Source organism: Myxocyprinus asiaticus, chromosome 30 (genome assembly GCF_019703515.2).
Source record: "Myxocyprinus asiaticus isolate MX2 ecotype Aquarium Trade chromosome 30, UBuf_Myxa_2, whole genome shotgun sequence".
NCBI classification, from domain to species: Eukaryota; Metazoa; Chordata; class Actinopteri; order Cypriniformes; family Catostomidae; genus Myxocyprinus; species Myxocyprinus asiaticus.
Genome location: NC_059373.1, coordinates 14,231,685 through 14,255,310, shown reverse-complemented (window position 1 = coordinate 14,255,310; position 23,626 = coordinate 14,231,685). Strand labels below are relative to the sequence as shown.

The following is a 23,626-nucleotide window of genomic DNA, read 5'->3' as shown; positions in this document are numbered from 1 at the left end:
TTGTCAAACTTTAGCAAATGCATTAGGAATCATGAACTAACAATGAACTATATATTTTTACGACATTCATTAATCTTGGTTAGTGTTAATTTAGAAATATACAATTGTTAATTGTTCGTTCAGGTTAGTTGATAATGCATTAACTAATGTTAACACATACAACCTTTAAGTTTTAAATGTATTACATTAATACATGCTGAAAAACTATTGTTCATTGCTAGAACATGTAGTGCAGTTAACTAGTGTTAATGAATACAACCTTATTGTAAGTGTTACCTACACGCATATGTAGAATTTTACAAGTGATGAGCATTCCGTTTCTGCAGAGCTTTCTGTGAAGTTCTGTGGACACAGTTTCCACACGGGTCTGCCCAAAGCTACCTGATTCAGGCTCTTGGAATTTGAGGGGCCTTCCTGTGACTCAAGGGGCTTTTTGAGGATCATGTACTGATTGTCACTTGAGAGGGAACCTGTGACCACATCATAAGCATATAGCTTGATTTCTACAGGCACAAATAACAAAAACATTCAAAAATATCAGCATCACTCAGGGAGGCTAATTCACACTGCCCCCAACAAACTCCACCAAACACAGTTGTTGAGTTTTGTTGGATCTGTGTGTTAAAGGAATAGTTCACAAATATGAAAATTCTGTCATCATTTACTCACATGTTGTTCTATACTCATATGACTTTCTTCTTCTGTGGAATTCAAAAGAAGATGTTAGGTTCGACAGAATGTTAGCCTCAGTCACTATGTACTTTTGCGTCGTTTTCCATACAATGAAAGTAAACGGCGACTGAAGCTGACATGTTGCCCAACATCTCTTTTTGTGTTGCAAGGAGGAAATTTAGTCATATAGGTTTGGAACAACATGATGGGGAGTAAATGATGACATCATTTTCATGTTAGGTGAACTATCCCTTTAACTCTGCTGGTGTTTGTTGGGGAAATGTGAAAATTGCAATAATGTTTCTCAACATTATTAATCAAACTTTAGAAGGGTTGAAATGTTGGAATTTTTTGCTGTTTTTTATTTATTTTTTTTATTTATTTATTTATTTATTTATTTATTTATTTTTTTTGAGGCAATGTGAATTAACCTAAGGTAATTTTGAAAGGCTCCTCGCATGATTGTTTACATTATTGTCAAGCAGGAGAAATCTGTGTTTCTTGGAAATTGCAACAACTGTGGCTCAACAACACAGTTCTTGACCTTTAGTTCACTTTAAAGGACCCAGTCTGTGATTTGAGGGGTTTACTGTTATTGAGCTCAGAGGGAGTTTTTATCAGAATTACTTCACTGGATTTGTTGGTCATTAGCAATTCACCTCATCCGAGTGGGGCAACACTTTGTATAGTAAAACAAAGCTTAAAGGAATAATTCACTCACAAAATGAAAATTCTCTCATAATTTATCTCAGATGTGTATGACTTTATATCTTCTGCTGAACTCAAATTTAGATTTTTAGAAGAATATTCCAACTTTGTAGGTCCTCACAATGCAAGTGAATGGGCACCAGAATTTTTAAGTACCGAAAGCATTTAAAGGCAGCATAAAAGTAATCCATACGACTCCAGTGATTTAATCCATATCTACAGAAGCGATATGATAAGTGTGGGTAAGAAACAGATCAATATTTCTTTACTACAAATCTCCACTTTCACATTCTTCTTGTATTTTTTGCTTTTCACGTTCTTCGTGCATATCGCCACCTACAGGGCAGGGAGGAGAGTTAATTGTAAAAAAAGAACTTAAGTATTGATCTGTTTCTCACCCACACCTTTCATATTGCTTCTGAAGATATGGATCAAACCACTGGTGTCTTATGGATTACTTTTATGCTGCATTTATATGCTTTTGGAGCGTCAAAATTTGGTACCCATTCCCTTCCATTGTGAGGCCCTATATAGTTAAGATATTTTTCTAAATATCTTTAATTCTGTTCAGCAGAAGAAAGAAATAATGAGAGGATTTTCATTTTTGGGTGATTCTATTCTTTTTATGGAACTTACTATTAAAGACCATACAAACTCTTTGTACATACAGTATATGAACCTGAAATGAAAGATTCTTCTCTTTGCAAGCCCAATCTTTTCCTATTCTGTATTTTTTAATTTTTTTCTACACATACTTTACACACTGTAAATAGTATTGAGCTTCACCATTTCACAAGTGATGGAGTTTGTGTTGTCACCTTGTTAGTGCTGCATACTGAAACACCTGCATTCGCATGTTGCGTTGCTGTGAATGTCACACATGCTACAATTAGATACTATATTTCACATGAATTTGAAATATGTAAGGCATTTCATGTCCATGAGTTTGATCTCTTTGTACAGACATAAACTGTCACTCAAAGCAGTGCGCTGTGCGTTCTCTGTTATAAGTATGTAATTACACACACGCTTACTTGTCACACTGGTTCTGTCTCCTAACTGTCTCCTTAGCTTTCCCTCCAGCCCCCCACACCCCTCCTCATAACCAACGCCCCCCCCCCCCCCCCCCCACACACACACACACACAATACCACCAGATCCTGCTCCCTCGATGGGGTCAACCCACCCCTGTAAAAGTGCAAATAGAGCGACGCCCTGGTTGATCAGCTCTGCTCATGCCACGCCGGGCTGAGCCTCAGCCCAGACTGTCTGCAAATTAGAGAAATTAGCCCAGTGAAAAGAGAGGCACACTTACACCATGCGGCCACATGTGTCTCGCGAATAGCCACAAGTGCCATATGGCAGCCAATTTACTGACCGTTTCACTTCATGGGTGAAGATAAGGACGATTTAGATGGACACAATGAGATATGACATTAAATGTAGTTGATGTTAATTAACATGGCAAATGGACAATTAAAACTATTTATTTATTGTTTATTTATTGACAATTTTTTGTTGTTGCAATGTTAAAATGTCCTTTTGAATCTTTCCAATATCACAGAGCTGAATTGTACGAGACTATACACATAGATTTGCTTGAAGAAAAGATAAGAAAGAGCATTAATTATTTCAATGCTCATGACTTTTTGTTTTAAAACATAATTACGGTGAATATTACAATTAATATGAGCAAGGTTACATTTTATGGGATATGATGAGAAAGAAAAAACATATTTTGTTATTTGAAAGAGATTTAGGATGAATGTAACATTTAACATAAGGGTGATGCTAACGAAACCTGTCAAGAAAATGTCCTGGTCCAATTTTACTACAAAATCAAAATAAACAATTAAGAAATTATACTTTGCATGTAGAACATGAAGACTATTTTTAGGTTCAAGATTTCTTATATTGTGGAATTATTTTCATGCGAGTTACACACATTTTACCCCCAATACTCATTCCCAATATGCGAAAAAAAAAAAAAAAAAAAGGAGCAATATTATGTTTTCATTACAGCAGTGTTTTTTTATTGTTTAATTTTTTTTATTTTTTATTATTATTATTCAAAAAAAAATTTATTATATATTATTTTATATTGTTTAAAATGTAAAGTATTTACACATCATAGTAGTACTCCCTTTTATTTTTATTCATTGTGTAACATAATTTTCACTGTATCACTGTATGATTTGGGGTTAAATATGACTAGGATATTTTCTTGATGGGTTTCATATGAGGCATCCATAAATGACTAAATTTTATTGGCAACAGTTCAAAAGTATGAAAAGTATCTGTTTCAAAAGTTCCATCGATCCAAGTTTGATTAAAAGGGGTGAAACGGGAAGAAAAAATCCTCAAATTCAAGAGGAAGAAAATTTCCACAAATGTTCACGATGTGAAGCAAATCTTTCACTTTATTCTGATTCATGTGTTCATAACATGTTAAAATTTACATTCCCACACCCACCTCAAAATTGCCATGAACTCTCTTCTGATGAAGTGTTGTTGCATACCGCATTTTGCAATGCTTCAGTCAAGCAGAATTAAAGAATTTGTACAATGTGAAACATTTTTGTTTCAGTCCACTTAACTTGTTCCAATCATGTCTGTCATTTGTACTCAATTTCCTTCAATATATATATCTATCTATATATATGTATATATATATATATATATATATATATATATATATATATATATATATATATATATATATATATATATATATATATATTTTTTTTTTTTTTTTTTTTGGTCAAAAAAGTGCAACTTATCACTGCAGCTTGTAACTTTGGCACCACTTTGATTTTACATAAACATGAACAACTTTTTATGCAGAATAATGTTTCAAATAATTAATATCATATCATAACCCTCATCCATGGACTGCAGCAAACATCAATAAACATCTCTTTTCATGCTGTTAGATTTCCCTTTTCTACATTCTACGTAAGGGCTCGGGAGTTTGAATGGACTGAATCTTCCAGGTCACGACTGATGAGTTTAGACTATGCTGAATGCTCCGTGTCAGAACTGGTGCACGTGGCATCGTGACAGGGTGATGAAACCCTTCAGACAGGTGTCTGAGAAGCTTTCCAGTTTGGCCTGCTTTGTTTCCTGACTCTGTCCCTTCCACTGCTGGTCACAACAGAGTATCACACACCAAGACACCAGGCCAGGTCTAGATCTAGGTCACAGAGGTGCTTCATAGCGCGCGCGTGCGTGTGTGTGTATGTTTTGAGGGTGGGGGGGGGGTATAATTGGGTTGGGACCAGATTGCTCATTAAGAGTCCATCCAAGCAAAAGTCCATTGGTGTGTTTTGCAAAGATCCAACCATCTGCTTTTTTTTTTTACTCAGTCGTTCAGCTCCATTCAGATTGTCTAAGAACATCCTTTTGTCTACTGGAAGTGTTGATGTGTACGTTTGGGGATTGCTGTGGTCGAAACGTTTCCAGTGTCCCAATTGTATCACCTACAACTAATCCTGACAGTCACATGGCACAAGGCAGATGCTGATTGGTTGGTCTTTGGAACTTAAAAGTCTGATACAGCTCAGCATGGACAGTTTAGGCAACAGTGGCCAATAGGCAAGAGAGTCTGAGAGATCTCAAGGGAATTGCTGTTGGAAGATTGTTTGGACTTAATGGAAACTGGAGGAAAATCAAAAAGATGACAGAGTGACTGGGGAAGAGGAACACAGTGATGAACTAACCAAAGATTCTGAGGATGAAACAGCTGAATGAATGTTAAGTGAGTTCACACCATTGATGAGAAGCAGCTTGTGACTTATTATTTATTTATTTGTTTATTTTAGGATGATATGCATGCAATGATCTTCAGGTCTGGTTTTGGTGGGAAGATTTTTTGCTCTTGTTACTCTGCGTCATTAAGCTGACTTTGTCATTGTTTTTGATTGGGGTCTAATTAGATAAAGTTAGGTTTTTGTGAATGGCTCTAGTTAATTAACTTGCCATTAGCTAACCATGGTGTTTCACTCAAACATTTGCTCAAACTTTTGTTTTTTAGTAGATAATAATTTTGATGAACAGTTTAACCCATGTAGATAATTAATTTATTGTAATTACAATTTTGTATGGATCACTGTGACTTTTTATTACAGAGTAAGTTAATTAGGGCACTAAAAGTTGCTGATTTTGTCCTGTTAGATGACAACTGAAATAATTGCCTGTGTCACACTTTATAAACAGGTTCTAAAAATACTTCCAGCTGGCAGGCCTTTGTGATATGATGGCTGCAGCCACAAGCAACATCTAGCCTCATTCTAACACATTTCACTTATTGCTGACAACTAAAGGCTTGGTATAATTATTTTGAGTCAATTATTGATGCATGAACCTTAAAATGAATTTGAACGCATTTATACATAAATAATGTGTGTATAATAAAAAGTGTTTAATTACATTTATAAAGCGGTAATTTTGATGGTGCCTTTCTTGGACCCAAAATATGAAGCTAAAATGTATCATAGAGTAGTTGCATTCTTAAAAGAATACAATAAATTAGATGTAATGTAAGAGCATTAAGTCAGTTATCACATTTGACATGGTAATACTGCAAGTGTTTTATCTCGCCACAATTATACATTCATATTAGTAAGCTATTCGTCACTAATTGTTTTATGTCATCATACATATCACAGAGTTCTCCTTCGTCTGTTTACTTCTTGTGAAGAAGTCTTGTGTCGCTCAATAGATGTATGCGTCACTCCTGTTCAGTGCTTTAGCTCACAGTATAAGACTAACTTTGTTATGTCCATAAGATGGTGAATACATTAGGGAGCTGAATGTAAATTTGCATGCCTGAGGATGTATTTTGTGTGTCATTTTTAGATCTGAAACTAATAAATAAATAAAGCAAAAAGGAGGAAATCTCCAACAAAGAACCAAAGTAACACAAACCAAAGGAGAATATATCAAACAACTCAACAAGAAACAAGAAGCATTTGAAGAGGAGAAAAGAAAGTGATAGAGACAAAATGAAGTTGGAGGCATGTCTAGACAACATGAGCAAGTGGAAGGAGGATGACTTTGCGCTGAACTGTACCTACATCGTCCATGACCAGGCGTCTGAACCTAGCTTCAGCCTGCCCAAGGCTATGACTTCCATTCCACGAAACCTCACCTTCCAGTACTGCATTGACAACCAGGTACACTTATTCTGCTTTTTTAAGCCTTTCTAAATACTTTTCCAATTCCCATGTTTCAAAAGGTCTCTTTAAATGGTTAGTCATCATTTACAAGACACATTACCATTACCAGCTTATGCAACACTGCAGGGGCAAGTTTTCTTGGAGCAGTTATTAATAAAACAGTATTAAGAACCATGGTAAAACAATAATTTATTTTTTATTTATTTTTTTACATAATATCATGGTAATTCCATGTTTGCTTTTATATGTACCATGGTTGTATCATGGTGGTATTAGTAATTTGTGAGTACCATGTAAATACCATGCTACATTGTATATATCAAAGAACAATGGTATTCATTTCAGATACAATCACTGTACTATTGCATTACCGCTGTACATTTTTGTAAGTGTCTGAGTACCTCAGGTTCACATCTCGGTTTGATCACACAATCTTTGTTTTACCAGCCTAGATACATTTAAGCAATCGCCAACAAGACTTTTAAGTCCATGAAGTGGACTGTTAAATCAGGGTATCCTTACACTTCAGTACACAAATTAGAGTACCACAACAACTGGCACTCAGTGTGTTGTTCAATAGGTTAGTGAAACGATGACACAGTCGTTGGCAGGTCAGGGATCAAGGAGGTAAAAGACCCAGGTGATGTGGCCTATAAACAGCCTAATCACATTAACTCTCTCTCTCTCTCTCTCTCTATCTCTCTCTCTCTCTCTCTCTCTCTCTCTCTCTCTCTCGCTCTCTCTCTCTCTCTCTCTCTCTCTCAGTCCACTTTCAGTGAGCTTACATTGAGAGACACAGTGGAGAGCTTGTAGGTGTAGATGTATGTGTGAATACAGCTTACTGTATCTTATTTAGCAAATTTACTTGCAAAGATTACTGTTAAGTTTGTGTTCCTGTAGCTCAACTGGTAGACCATAGCACAAGGAATAGCAAGGTTATGGGTTCAATAACCAACAAATGTATAAGCTGATAAAATGTTTGTTTACCTTGAATGCTATGCAAGTCACTGTGGATAAACATGTCTGCCAAATGCATAAATCTAAATTACTGTAGGGCTTTCAATGACAATAAGTTATTCAAAATCTTGAATATATTTTTATTTCTCTCTAGCGCTTGTTCACATGCATTTGAATGTGTAATTCTTCACTCCTTTCCTGTTGTTTCTTTTGCTGCTGTCCTCATGCTTCATGCTTTATGCTGTTCTGTTTTGTCTCATGCATGATCCAATTTCCCTTCACAGGTGAAAGTCAGTTCCTCTTTCTAAAGCCCTCTGCTCTTTTTATATTCTATCATGCTGAAGGTGTGAAATTGTGGTAATCAGCTCAGAGAGAATGCAGAGCTCTGCTTACACACACACACACACACTGACAAAAATGCATATACACTCTTCTATCTCAAATGTGAAACAAAATGTGCCAGGACAGAAAACCTGAACATTTTTCAAACATTTTGTTTAGACTTCACATTATTCTAATTGAACGGACAGGGGAATCTTTGGCCTGAGCTAAATTGTTTCTTTCTCTTCCATGCACCCTTTTATGTCATTCATATTCTCACTCTCATCTTTTCCCACACATGGCCCTCTTTTCTCAAGCACAAAGCTAAAAACAATCTTGGCCTTGAATGCAAAACAAAATAAAAATTTCTGTTGTGATACACAGAGACATGTTTAGAGATGCTGTCAGAAGCCGACTCATTTATTAAAAAAATAAATAATTTAATTGTAATAACTAACAACAATAGCTCTCTCTTTCTTAATCTGCACATTTTCAAATACAGCGAGACATTGCACACTTCCTATTTCTGAGCAAGCTATTCCTCTAGTCTCCTTCCCACCCTGCTGATTCTGTGAAAAACATTGCTCTTACGTTGTTCATGGCATTCGCTTTAGACAGGAAAACCCACATCCTTTGAGTGTGTCAGTTCCTGGAGGGACGCAAACCATGACAAACCTTTTTTATTGGAAGAGAGAAGGGTGGGAGAATTTCGGGACGTTGAAAAGCTAGTCTTGTTCCTGACTAGACTGCTAGTAATTAGCTATCCAGTTTCTGTGATGCATATGGACACATTACAGCATTTCTATACTGGTGAAAGTCTGCGTATCGCTGTTGTAATGCATTTTCAATGAGCAGTAAATGCAATGTCACAATGTGTGGGAGAACAGAAAGTGACAACTCTCCAAAACTATCTGATAGCATTTTATGACCAGTAGCACTGATAGCAGATCCTAATGCATTGAGCAGAAACACTGTTACTTTTGTTCTCATTTTTACTTTTATTGCAAAGCTGTGAAAAATTTCAACACATATTTGATGAAACTGTTCACACACAAATAAAATCACATGCACATGCAGGCGCATGTTTAAATAGCTAAATTATCTAAATGAGGACATACCTTAAACTTTTATCATTTTTATATTAAGCTAATTGTAATTATTTTAGACAAACCCAAACATATATAAATAAATATATTTATTTATTTGTATTATACATTTAATATAATTTATTATATAAATGTATATATTTATAATAATTTAAAAAAATTATAAAAATGTGTTATTAATAAAATAAAATACAATTATTAATAAAGATTTAGTTATGAATAATATTTCCAATTGGGAATGTCCTCAGATTTTACCCTTGCTCCTTTTTGCAACTTCCCTACATCTTTTTTTCTTACTCTCCATTATCTTTTTCAACCATCATAGTTGTTTTAAATAGTACTTCAAGTAAACATTTGGTCTTAAATTTGGTTAAAAAAAAGAATTTTATTCATGATATAAATAAAATTTTATTTAACACAATTGTTGCTCAAATCATAAAGACAATGCTCCCTGACCCTTATCTTCAGTCGTGTGCCTTACTAAGGGGGGAACGTGGCAGATGGAGTGATCTGTTACAGGGCAGCGAAGGACACAAATGTGCACATGCACACTTACAGAATCTCAGCCAAAGGAAGTAGGTTAAGCTTGACTGATTAACTTTCGTTTGGACTGAAGCTCTTGGACTGAAGATCCTTGGAAAGCTTCGGGGGAGGAGGGGTTAGGCAGGTCATGTTTGGATGGAGGGTTGAGTGATTTAGCGTGTGTGTGGGGTGGTGTGGTGGCGTTGGTCTTGTCAAAGAGTGACACTCAGCCCCCATCCCCTCACCCCTCCTAACTCACTAAACCCTCTCTGAGCGGTTAATCACTAAAGACCAACCAATTAGTCATGCAACGCTAACGACGCACAATTTTATTGTCACCACCGCTCTTGTCTTCAGCCGTAGACTGTCCATTTCTACCCTTTGTAAATTCTTGCCATTCATCTTTTCCTCCTACTCTCCATTATCTCTTTTTAACAATCATAAAGTTGTTTTAATGGCACTTTAAGTGTACTCTTGGTCTTGAATTGGCTCAAAAATAGGCACTTATCAGTTAAGCATTAAAAAGAAATGCATGATCGTGGCTTGATCGTAACTGGGGGGGTGGGTTCACTGACCCCAAATGCAACAGTGTGACCTACATACAAGCCTAAATTCTAGTAATATTTTCTACTGGGCATCAAGAGTAGACCACCTGCTCCATCCTTTCACTCTTTCTGTGCTTTTTTTTTTTTTCTCTCTCTCTCTTGTCCATTTTTTTTTTTTTTATTATTATTATTTTTTTTTTGGTTGTAAAGGGATAGATCACCCAAAAATGAAAATTCTGTCACCTTCATGTTTTCCAAAATTGTTCCAAATAAGTAAGAGAGATGTTAGGCAAGTAGATGAATTGAAAGTGAATGCATTTTACCTAAGATCTACTTTTGTGTTTTACCAAAAAAAGAAAGTCAAAAGGGTTTAAAACAACAAAACAGTAAGTACTATAAATTCATTTTTGAGTGAACAATCTCTTTAATTTACCCCTCTTTAATCTCATGCCTTCCTCAACCCTTTCTTTAATTGTCTTTGAAGGCTTCAGACAAAAATGTAGTAGGTTGGTAAGTACTACACCGCTTTAGCCAGCAGGGTCAATGGAGTCAGGCATTACTGAGGACAGCAGTGTGTGTGTTTCTAGGTCAGGGTCCATGTAGAGCAGGGAAAGTTTAATTCTGTTTATTCACTTAACTCGCTAACCTGCAAAGTCTATAACTTTGGCTTACCTATGACACTCCACATGGGTCGTCTCCAACCAGACATGCCTCGCCTTCAACCATGAAATCAGAATCAGAATGAGCTTTATTGCCAAGTATGCTTACACATACAAGGAATTTGTCTTGGTGACAGGAGCTTCCAGTATACAACAATACAAAAACAGTAACAAGACTTTAAAAAAATAATTAAAATTGAATAAAAAATAGATAAATATTGAAAAGAAAAAAGTATATATAGAATACACAATAGACAATATATATATATATATATATATATATATATATATACATATATATACACACACACACACATACATACACATATACATACATACACACACACACACACACACACACACACACACATACATACATATGAATATACATACATACATACATACATACACACACACATACACATACGTAGTGCAAATCTAAATACAAATCGGTTATGTACAGTGCAAGGGAATGTAATGGCAGAAGAGGTAGGATGTGTTGGATAATATAAAAAGACTAAGCTGTGTATTGCACATTTATTATTGCTCAAAGGGGCAGTTTTTACTGTTCATGAGATGGATAGCCCGGAGGAAAAAAACTGTTCCTGTGCCTGATGGTTCTTGTGCTCAGAGCTCTGAAGCGTCAGCCAGAAGGCAACAGTTCAAAAAGGTAGTGGGCAGGGTGAGTGGGGTCCAGAGTGATTTTTCCAACCTTTTTCCTCACTCTGGAAGTGTATAGTTCTTGAAGGGAGGGCAGGGGGCAACCAATAATCCTCTCAGCAGTCCGAACTGTCCTTTGTAGTCTTCTGAAGTCTGATTTCGTAGCTGAACCAAACCAGACAGTTATTGAAGTGCAAAGGACAGACTCAATGATCACTGAGTAGAACTGTATAAGCGCCTGTGGCAGGATGAACTTCCTCAACTGGCGAAGGAAGTACAACCTCTGCTGGGCCTTTTTCGCAATGGAGTCAATGTGGGTCTCCCACTTCAGGTCCTGTGAGATGGTAGTGCCCAGGAACCTGAATGACTCCACTGCTGCCACAGTGTTGTTTAGATTGGTGAGGGGGGACAGTGTTGGGGGGTTCCTCCTAAAGTCCACAATCATTTCCACCGTTTTGAGTGTATTCAGCTCAAGGTTGTTTTGACTGCACCAGACAGCCACCTGTTTAACCTCCCTTCTGCATGCAGACTCATCGTCATCTCGGATGAGGACGATGACAGTGGTGTCATCTGCAAACTTCAGGAGCTTGACAGAGGGGTCCTTAGCGATGCAGTCGTTGGTGTAGAGGGAGAAGAGTAGTGGGGAGAGCACACATCCGTGGGGGGCACCAGTGCTGATTGTACAGGTGCTGGAAGTGAATTTCCCCTGTCTCACAAGCTGCTGCCTGTCTGTCAGAAAGCTGGTAATCCACTGACAGATAGACGTGGGAACAGAGAGTTGGTGAAATTTAGTCCGGAGAATAGCTGGGATGATGGTGTTGAAAGCCGAACTGAAGTCCACAAAAAGGATCCTTGCATATGTCCCTGGTCTGTCCAGATGTTGCAGAATATGATGCAATCCTATGTTGACTGCATCATCCACAGACCTGTTTGCTCGATAAGCAAATTGAAGGGCATCTAGAAAGGGTCCAGTGATGTCCTTCAGGTGGGCCAACACCAGTCTCTCAAATGACTTCATGACCACAGACGTCAGGGCGACAGGTCTGTAGTCATTAAGTCCTGTAATTTTTGGTTTCTTTGGTATGGGGATGATAGTGGAACGTTTGAAGCAGCATGGGACTTCACACTGCTCCAGTGATCTATTGAAAATCTGTGTGAAGATGGGGGCCAGCTGGTTAGCACAGGATCTAACACATGCAGGTGAAATGCCATCTGGGCCCTGTGCTTTCCTTATCCTTTGTTTTCGAAAGATGCTGCTCACATCATCACAGATCTTAAGTGCAGGTTGAGTAGCAGGAGGGGGGTGGAGGGGGATTGCAGGAGGTGTTGGTGTTTATGTGAAGTGATGGTCAGAGTGGGTGTGGGGTGTGAGATTGGGCCTTTCAAATCTACAGTAGAACACATCCAGGTCGTCAACCAGTTGTTGGTCCACCACAGGGTTGGGGGTAGGAGTCCTGTAATTTGTAAGTTGTTTCATGCCACTCCACACTGATGCATGGTCGTTAGCTGAAAACTTGTTTTTCAGCTTCTCAGAGTATCTTCTTTTAGCCACTCTGATTCCCTTATTCAGTGTGTTCCTGGCCTGATTGTACAAGACTTTATCCCCAACTCTGTAAGCATCCTCTTTGGCATGACGAAGCTGACTGAGTTCCGCTGTAAACCATGGTTTGTCATTGTTAAATGTTAAATAAGTCCTAGTAGGAATGCACATATCCTCACAGAAACTGATATATGATGTAACAGTATCTGTGAGTTCATCCAGGTCTGTGGCTGCAGCCTCAAAAACACTCCAATCAGTGCAGTCAAAGCAGGCTTGTTGTTCCAGCTCTGCTTCATTGGTCCATCTCTTTCCAGTCCTTACTATAGGCTTAGCAGATTTTAATTTCTGTCTGTAGGTTGGAAGAAGATGAACCAGACAGTGATCAGATAGTCCCAAAGCTGCTCTAGGAACAGAGCGATATGCATCCTTTATTGTTGTGTAGCAGTGATTTAGTATATTTCTATCTCTGGTGGGGCATGTAATGTGCTGTTTGTATCTGGGCAGTTCACATGTGAGGTTTGCTTTGTTAAAATCCCCAAGAATAATAATAACTGAGTCCAGGTATTGTTGTTCTGTGTCTGTGATTTGATCAGCCAGCTGTTGCAGCGTGGCATTCAAACACGCGTTTGGCGCGATGTAAACACTCACCAGAATAAACGAAGAAAACTCCCACAGCGAGTAGAAAGGTTGAAAGTTAATAAAGAGAAATGCATTTCCTGTTCCAAGTAGATAGATCATTAATCGTTTATTTAATTTCTTCCACTGACTAAGTTGGTTTACAAGTGGCACTGTTTACCCTTGCAGGTGACTGGTGTATTTAGCAAAGAGTACATACCTCAGGGAACACGATTTGGGCCCCTACAAGGCGTCATCTACACCAAAGACAAGGTGCCCCCTCAGACCAACAGGAAATACTTTTGGAGGGTAAGTGACATCATTGTTGATGTAATCTTTATGGACACTAATTGTGCTGAGTGAAAAGCTGCCAAACTGGTCCTGACAGACTTTCCAGAGAATTTTAGTGGAAAGGATCCGGAAGCATGCTTATTCATGCTCAAATACGTACAAATATGCATTCTCTTCTTCAGCACAATTGCCTTTTTTTTTTTTTTTTTTTTACAAGTTAGCCATTCATATAAGACTGAAGGGCTTACTTGGAAAATACAGAGGAAACCCAGAAAGATCTTATCCTGTTTGTTCTGGATTCCTGCTTTGTTCTCTACTACCGAGTATACTTATTGTGAAACAGTTAGACAAATACACAAATTATATCGCAAGTCTTTGGTTTTGCGGCTGGGTTTTTAGAGAAGTTGGGATTCCTGTACAGAGATAGAGTGGCAAACACACACACAAACACATCACTTTTTGTTGTTATTGCTGTTGACTTATGCACATTAGTCCAGTCTTTACATTCTATTTTCATATCAGCATGCATCTAAATTAACTTTGAAGTCTCTTTATCGCCCTGCCAAGGTCACTTGATATGTCTATGTGTGTGTTTGTATTTAAATGTGTGGGTGTGCATATCTATGTAAGCATATTCACACACTCACACACACACACACACACACACACACACACACACACACACACACACACACACACACTATGAGTTTGTCTGCACGTGCCATAGGTACGTGCATTGATGTGTGTCACTGTGGGTTTTCCTTCTCTGAGTTGTCCTTTCCTTTCACCATTTCCTGTAAATCCATACCAACTTCCTGTAGGCAGCAGTAAAAGCCATAAAGTGACGCACCACATCACGTGACTTAAAGGCAGGTGGATGAATGTGAAGGGGGTGTCTGTGAGGGTGAAAGTGTTTTTGTGTTAAGAGCCTTCAAGGGTGTGTAACTGGTAAAAGAGTCCTCTGACATAGTAAAGCTATGCATGCCCAGGCACGTCAAAGCAGTTAATTCCCTTATACAAATGAGAGTGAGAGGGAAAGAGGGTGGGGAAAGGGGAGGAGACTGTGCGAGTGACTGGCAGCATGTGTAAATTGTTTGACGCTGGCTGCCTTATAAGAGAGCTGACATCATTGACACAGAGAGTTACTCTGTGGGACAAGCCACACTCATAAACACACACAAACATTTTCACAGGTTAGAGGAAACAGAGGAGTTGATATAAACAGCTGTTTGAAGAGAATTTTGTTCATGGCAGAGGTGAAGAATAATTTATAACAACTTTCTGAAACAGCTTTTTTGAATGTAACTAAATTGGATGTAAAAAAACAAAACAAAAACAACTAGACTGTCTGATAATGTAGGGTCTGCATCAGCTAACGTGATTTTTCTCTTCTTCATCTAGATCTACAGTGGTGGCCAGCTACACCACTTCGTTGATTGCTACGATGTGCAGCGCAGTAACTGGATGCGGTACGTCAACCCCGCACGCTCGCTGGCCGAACAGAACCTGGTGGCCTGTCAAAATGGCCATGAGATCTTCTTCTACACCATCCAGCCCGTGGAGCCCAAGCAGGAGCTGCTGGTGTGGTACAGTGGGGAGTTCTCCCAAAGACTTTGCGGCCAGCCTGAGCAACGAGACTGCCTAAAGCCAAGTGAGTCATGATATTATTTTGCATTTGGGAGGGAAAAGTTGGACTTGGTTTTCTGTAGATAATGGGATTTCATAATGCTTGGATGGAGAAGTTGTGTACCATTGGTCTCTATCTTCTTCTGCTTTCCTTCTTATACCTTCTTTCATGTCTCTCCATTTCTAGTCTTCTTTCTTTTTTTATGTTTCTCCTTATATATATATATATATATATATATATATATATATATATATATATATATATATATATAAATCTCCCCGTCTCTTTCTCTCATTCTTGGGACAACGTTATTAGTCGCCTCAACTATGATTGTATTGTGCCCCTCCTGTATGCAGTCACTCAAGACTGAGAGAGAACAGATGAGTGTTTGTTTGTTCTGTGCTCAGTATCTATCCTTATCTTTCTGTCTCTGAATCAGCTGATTCCTGATGAAGGAAGATGTTTTAATGCCTTTATCTACAAAGATCAGTGATGAGATAATGGGCACCCTCATTTCCTCTGTGTACGTGTTAGTGTTGATGTATGGCATATAATTATTTCAAAACAGGGTAAGAACGTTTCACTGAAATACAAACAAGGATGTTTATTTTTGGAATTTTATATATATATATATATATAGGGGGAACATATATATATGTTGGTGTCACATACAGGCTGATTCACATGATCTTTATGATCTTATGCCACTAATGGCTGCCTTTATCACATCTTTATCAGACATGCCTTCATCAGATAATGTAGTTCCATGCTTTTATTCACTGCCTAAAAAATACTAAAATGTTACTAAATACTAAAATGTATTAAATCTGGTCCTAATCATAAAATCTGCCGGAAAATAATGCAGAAACCAGTTTATGTCATAGTTGTTCAGACTCCCTTAACATTCCTCAGATTAACACTCACATTCCTACAGTGCTAATTACTTTTAGATAATAGATTGCATATTCTGCATATTTATTTAAGGGATGTCTGCTTCACATCAGGGTCATGATTACCCTCTCTGGGTTTATTTTGTGATAAAGACCAGCTGACTCTACATTAACCCGCTTATTACATGGTTACTTTATAAATATATTAATGAATATAATACTGTATATTTTATATGGATGCTGTATATGTAGATTTAACAAAAATATTAGACCGCAAATTGATTAACCAATCAGAATTAAGTATTTCAGAGTCTTAAGTATAGATATATATGTAAGTGTGTGTCTACTGATTATGATCAACAGTGATTCTTTCCTTAAATGTCATTTGAGACTCTAGAGGTGAAAAGCAATGACAGTAAATTAAACTCTTTGTGTATGAATGTGTGTGGGGGTCTGTGGTGTGCGTGTATCTGATTGTCTGAGTGTGTATGTGTATAACAAATAGTGGACTGTCTGGATATTTCTTTTTGAGGAGGTATTTTGTGATAATGCCTTTCTCACATTGATTCAGTTTCACACTGACACTGTGCTATTTCCTGTCTTATTCACTTCTCGCCATTTATGCCTGTCTGAGTGAGTGAGAGTGTGTATGTGTGTGCATTTTGTGTGTGCATTTCTGTCTGCTATTGTTAAGGCCCATTACCTGAGTCATGTTGACATACACATAGACTCCGGTCTCGAATGTCACTTTCCCTGAACAATTAAACCTAATTATTGAAAGTCCCTCTTTAGGGAATCTGCCACCATGAAGCACTTCAACCCTTCTTAGAGACTCTTCTTTTTTATTTGTGTCATTCAGTCTGATTTAACAAGTTTTTGTTTCCTGTGTGAGGTTCAAAGAAATCTGTATATTCAGTTTTACAAACTGTGATACATCTGACAATTCTGAACCATTTTAGAGGCCTTTTGTATAAATACACATCGACCATTTTTAGAACACACCAGCTGAATACTGAACTTCCTTGAAATGCTCTTCATTACACTAAACTCTGAAAGTGGATCCATGATTTTAATTTCTGTTGCTTCTGTTGTTCTATTTTCCTCCCCTTTTAGATCTTTGAGATTTTAGAATTTTGAGTTGAGTAAAAAAGTATAAATATAAATATAAATTTTCACTTTCCTCACGGTAGTTAGGAAATGCCTAACTACACTCTGCCTGTAAATGCTGTATCAGAATGGTTCACATCAGGTTTGAGGAACAAAGTTTTGACCACAAAGGTAATAATATGTTTGTGTAATCTTCCCACTGCTGTGTGACACAGATCAGTGTACCACTTTCCATGATTTAGCAGGTTGTGTCTGAGTCACTGCGAAGGTTACTGAAAGAAGCTTGCTGTTGTGGCTTTCTTTTTACAATCTCTAGAGCAAAAGGACAGTAATAATCTGACCTTATCTCAATTCCCTGTATAACAGTCAGTAACAGTTAGTGCTGAACCATAGGATTTTTCCCATGGTTGAGGACATCTGCTGTTATAGTGAGTCAGAGCAGTTTCTGAGTGAGAAGTATAGCTGTCACACAAGGCTCCTTACTTCCGATACATACATACCCCCTCCCCCCTCCCCCCCACATACACACGCACCTCCCGAACATACACACACCCACGTGGTAAACACCCACACAGTTGTAATCTAGGTGCTACGTGAAAACAGTACTATCTCTGTGTCAAACAGAAACCAGTCCGATATCTTCTGCCTGTCAGCTTTAAACTGAAAGAGCTGCCATTTACCATAAGTGAACATCTGAGGAGGAAGGTTATGAGTAGGTGTATGACAGGCATACAGGCACAACTGTTGTTGCACTGTGAAGACGTTGACCCCTAAAGGCCAAAGTATACTTCAGTTTTCCGCATGCAGTATGTGTGGTATGTCTCATGCACAGCTTCGCAAATTTCATCATCAGCACAGTATGCATGGATTGTCCGCATGCAACCTGGTTTTTGTAGACACGTAAACAGTCCGTATCTGTAGTTGTAGCCTGTAGTTGACTTTACAAGAAGAGTGTTACAAAGCAATTGTGCGTGTGTGTCGAATGCGTCTGTATGGGCTTGCTGTCAAAAGAAAATACTTTGAAAGGCTGAGCGTCTCACTATGCGCGAGACGGAACGGCACGCAGAAAAACTATGTACACCCTAGATTTAAGGCTATGCTGCAAATTGACTGTGAAGCATGAAGATGTATAAACTGAATGTGTTGAATGATGTAGCAGCAGAGCTCCAAACAAGACAAAAGCCATCATAGCTAGTATCACATTTGTTTTAATCTTTCTCACCTCTACTAACTTTGATACTCCCAGATCAAAGTTTAATTTTTACAGCAGAGGCCCGTGCTCTACTTTTGGCTCTGGGATATATTGAAAATGCAAAAGAGCGGAACTTTATTGTACTCACTGACTCAAAATCCTGTCTTCAAGTATTGGAATCTTTGAAGATGGAACATCCCATTATTGTTGATATTTTAATGAAAGCACATCAGCAGCAGAGAAACAATTACAACATAATATTTTGTTGGATCCCGGGACATAGCATTCTTCTTGGAAATGAGCAAGCAGACACGGTCGCTAAAAAGCTCTCACAGGAATAATTAAAGAGTGCAGAATCCCATCCTAAGACCTCAAGCCCCTATTCAACCACTATATTTTAAATAAATGGCAAACAGAATGGGAAGGATGTCTTAATAACAAACTATTTGAAATAAACCCTGTGGTTTGAATAAGATACATTTATCCCTTCAAATCTAGACATGACTAGACTGACCCATGGGTATTTATTGAAATGTGAAGAACCACCAAACTGCCAATATTGTAACACCCCTTTGACTGTGAAGCATGTGCTCCTGATCTGCCCTATTTTTAACGTCATGAGACAACGCTATTTATCTGGAAAAATCTTGAAAGACTTGTTTTGTAAGAGTGCAACTAAATGATCTTTTATAGAATTGATTTACTGTACTGGATTGAATAGTCTTCCTTTTTTCTATGTATTGTTTTTTCAAGGTGTGTTGTATGTATGAATTGTTTGATCATCACCTGTATTTGCCATGAAAAAACCACTGTAGCTGATACGGCAATAAACACCAAACAAACAAAACAAACTAACTTAGATGCACATCTGTGAATGTTCACACTTCACCTTGCACTGACGTTTTTCTCTCTCCTTCTTTTTTATCTGTTAACCAGAGCACATACCTGATATCACAGCATACGACTATCAGAAGCGGCCCTTACCTCAGTATACCTACTACCCTAAACAGCCCCCCACCCCACACAAACTTCAAAGTGAAGGAGAGGAAGAGGAGGTAGATGAAAAGATTGATGTAGAGGTTATCAAGAGGGACACGCCACCTGACACACCAGACGAACAGGTCATGGATTTTAGCAAGAAGATCCATAAAGCTGCACAACCAGAGCCTGTGCATTCTCCCCATCCCAATCACAGAGAGCTGAACATGAGCGCTCATCCATATCCCACCCTTTCCCCACCCCAAGACCTTCCGCTCCACCTACATGGCCTCTATGGTCATCGAGAAGGCTTGATCTCGTACCCTTCATTGCCCTCACCAAGACCTCTCCAAGGTCAATATTCCATTTTATCACCATACAACCTCCAATACCAGCGCTTGCTCTTGCCTCCATATTCCCCTCCCTTCCCCTCCTTGTTGCCCACAAAAGGGGGTCACCGGTACAATGGCTTTCTGGGTAATGATGGCTTGCCCTACCCCTCCATGCCCCAGCCCGGTCTGTTACCCGTTACGTTACCCTATCCTACCCCACTTCACGGAGGTCTAAAGGAAAGAATCCCGAATACTCCACCTAGAGGAGCCCCCGCGACCCCTGAACTCTCCCCTCAGCCAAAGCACTTGCACCAGCAAACCTTGCAGAAGCCCTTCTCTGAATTTGAGGAGGCCATCAATCTCAGCCTGGCTATACCCAAGAGCATGTCATCTTCGTCTTCATCCTCCCCACCGGCACCTGGGTACAAATCTCTCCCATACCCACTCAAGAAGAAGAATGGCAAAATCAAGTATGAATGCAACATCTGTCTCAAGACATTCGGTCAACTGTCCAACCTTAAAGTGAGTAGACTGTTCTTGACGTACCTACATTCTTGTTTTGAAAGACTTGATGCAATTTCAAAATGACTAAATGGTATAAATTTACATTGAAGGTGCACTTGAGGGTCCACAGTGGAGAGAGGCCATTCCAATGTAATCTTTGTAAAAAGAGCTTCACCCAGCTAGCCCACCTACAGAAACATCACCTTGTCCACACAGGAGAGAAACCACATGAGTGCCAGGTAAGAAAAGTACATGTATATGCTGTAATTTGTAAAAGAGGCGAAAGATAAAGGACATTGCATGACAGTTATACCCGGTTAACAAGCAATGACGCACACCCACAACATTGCTTATCTATAATAGAATCTTTACCTTGTCACTCCTGTTTCCTTGAAGGGAAAATGCTTTGTTGAACAGTAACTAGAGAGGGTGTGGCAGTGGCGTCAGCCTGTGCTATTCATTTATCTTGACCACTGAAAAGAAAACAGCGCATTAATGAAACAACCTGTCTGGCTCGCTGTCTACATACCAAAGTGACAGCGAGTTAATTATTTAAGGTGGCAGTGCTTCAGATTGCCTTTGAATTACAGGATATTTTCCCCTTTGAATGTCCACAGGTGTGCCACAAACGCTTCAGCAGCACTAGCAACCTGAAAACCCACCTACGTTTGCACTCCGGGGAGAAGCCCTATCATTGTAAGCTGTGTGGGGTGAAATTTACCCAGTACATCCACCTCAAACTCCATCGTCGGCTGCACAACTCTCGCGACCGACCCCACTGTTGCCAGGCCTGCACTAGGGGTTTCATCCATCGCTTCTCTCTGCATCTCCATCAGCGTTCAGGCTGCTGTCCGACCACCCATATTGAAATGCCAGAACTGAGGCAAGCAGCAGGGCTTGTAGAGCGCTTTGATGTCAGTCACGAGGCTGAGGCTCTGCCTGAGAGTGCCGGAGAGGCTCAAGTGGATGCTGCCTTGAAAAAATGGTTGGCGAGAAGTTTGGAGAGTGGCGAGGGGAAAGAGGACCTTGGATTCCTCAAGGCTTTCGCTGCAGTACCACAAGATGTGACTGCTATCGGACATCACCAGGAGAGAGCCAGTGTGGTACATTTCAACCACCGGCCCTCTATAAAGACTGAGGAGGAGTAGACAAGGGAGAAAGTTGAAAGGATGACATTATAGCTTTTTCATGTCTTCCAGAAACCCCAAAAATGGCTATTCATGCGCATGGCATTCCCTAGTTTACACCAAAAAAACCTCTCTTCCCTGGTATACAGGGATGAATCAGAGAGAGGAAGAGTAAATCAAGCCAATGAGAGCCGCACCAAACAAACAAAGTTTCCAAAGACTTAAAGAATTCTACCCTCTGACCTGCTTTAAAATGAAGATGTGATTTAAAATGTCCTCATACTTCATCTGCTTTTCATACTTATGAGAATGTCTGGTTTGTGTCAGTTTGTCTTAACTTATTATTGTCGAAAGTTTTCTTTTTAAGAGCACTGTATCAAACTTACTTGTGTACCTCTCTTTTTTATGTATGGCTTACTGTTGTGACTTTTTTTTTTTTAATGTTGGGATTCTCAGGAATAATTTGTCAATCCCACTATGGACACTATGTGACAGTCCCAAATGGATTGGCTATTTCCTGTTCATTCCAAGTGTGATTCCAGTGTGTATGTGTACATATTGGGTATATGTGAACGACTGTAGCTGAATTTAAATTATTTTAGATGAGATTCATTTTGATCAAATAAAAAGGACTATTGACAGTACTGTCAATAACTTTTTCAATCTTTGCAAGGTTTGATTCACTATAGGTTCTAAATTTCTTTACAAACCTTTTTAGTTTTCAGCAAATAGATTCTGAACCCCTTTTGACATTGGAAATAAAACATGCCTCACTTTTTATTTAATATTTAACTTGAGAGAAAAATTATTTGTTTTATTAGTTTTATTTTATTGTTTGTTACTTGATTGTGTCTACTGATGTTTACTGTTGTTTCTTTAATTCAAGCAAGTATTTTTAGCACTATGAAAATGTCCAAATCAATGTAGCTGTAACTGAATTTGCCAATCATCTTAGATGAAGATGGCAATGCTTCTTTTTTTTTATTTTTTTTTTATTTTTTTTTATTTTTTTACTAGAGACACACCAGTACCTCATACGAAAATATTAAATTGTTAGCGTGATATTTTATTCTTGTTTAATTTATTTGATGTCAGCACTTGGAAAAAGCAGGACCTAGATCCAAGTGCAGGATATTTGATTTTTAGCTACAACAGGGTTTAGAAATGAGTGTTTCGTAACTTAGTGACTTTTATATGTACAGTTCTTTTGTTTTTTCTAGTTTATTTTTGACTCTGTCTGAAAGATGTTGATACTTTATATGTGAGAAACTATTTTTGACAAACTTTTATAATGTAGCACATTAAACATTACTTCTCTAATCTCTCTGTTCTTTCAGTCATGTCATGATGTTGATGACATTACTGTGTCATTATAATCAAGTTTTCACACCTACATACTCATACAACGCCCATCAGTCTTATTCGTTTGAAAGTCCCACACAAAAGTTGGTCTCTGTGGTCGTATTTCTAGAAAGTAGAGGAACTGAAATTGTTGCTCATCAGCAAGGACTGAACAAACAACAAAAAAAGCCCACCATCACATGCAATGTTGTTAATCATTTTATAAAAAAAATAAAAATGTTAGGCAGAATGACAGCCTTAGTCACTATTAACTTGTATTGTATGGCAAAAAGATGCCATTCAACATAAAATTCTGCCTAACATCTTTTTGTTTTTTTGTGTCCATTTTGATGACATAATGTCCAATCCCATCTCAATTATTAAATAGACTTCAACATTAAAAAATCAAATATTCAAATACTTTTTGAAACATACAGTAGTCCAGTTATGTTTTTAAGTAATGAAAAGCTAGTAGCAACAAATCAATTGATCAAGTAAAAACTGCATAACATCTTGGGAGTTTATGCCATGCTCAATCAGTTCATTCCAAGTTTCTATATGCAATGGTTTCTCAAACCTGTACTATTACCAATTACTCTCTTCTGGTCTGCAAGCTGTGTGCAGGTAAAACTGTGGTACGATCAACACATAAATGTCAGTAACTGAACAAAAGGCAGTTACAGTAAGAAATGTCTCATGTCTTCTCCCTGTCCTCTCTTGAGTATGGCACTTATCTGTTTCCTTTTGTCACATCC

The 23,626-nt window shown here is 38.3% G+C and overlaps 1 protein-coding gene across 2 annotated transcripts; it reads left to right on the top strand.

Annotated features, from left to right (window-relative positions):
• Positions 1–4,971: 4,971 nt before the first annotated feature.
• LOC127421163 (PR domain zinc finger protein 1-like) lies at positions 4,972–22,193 on the top strand. 2 transcript variants are annotated; one of them, XM_051663973.1, is made up of 7 exons: positions 4,972–5,137; positions 6,238–6,554; positions 13,672–13,791; positions 15,175–15,424; positions 19,526–20,421; positions 20,514–20,642; positions 21,021–22,193. In XM_051663973.1, the coding sequence occupies exons 2-7, from the start codon at positions 6,384–6,386 to the stop codon at positions 21,549–21,551; spliced, it is 2,097 nt and encodes a 698-aa protein (XP_051519933.1). In that variant the 5' UTR covers positions 4,972–5,137; positions 6,238–6,383; the 3' UTR covers positions 21,552–22,193. The 2 variants fall into 2 exon arrangements, with proteins under 2 accessions (XP_051519933.1, XP_051519934.1); XM_051663974.1 differs by lacking the exons at positions 4,972–5,137; positions 6,238–6,554; positions 13,672–13,791 and adding an exon at positions 14,911–15,029.
• Positions 22,194–23,626: the final 1,433 nt, after the last annotated feature.

Coding starts and splice junctions, on each gene's coding strand:
- LOC127421163 (XM_051663973.1), top strand. CDS start 6,384: ATGAAGTTGGAGGCATGTCTAGACAACATGAGCAAGTGGAAGGAGGAT. Junction 6,555..13,671: donor AGTACTGCATTGACAACCAG/GTACACTTATTC, acceptor TTACCCTTGCAG/GTGACTGGTGTATTTAGCAA. Junction 15,425..19,525: donor ACGAGACTGCCTAAAGCCAA/GTGAGTCATGAT, acceptor TCTGTTAACCAG/AGCACATACCTGATATCACA.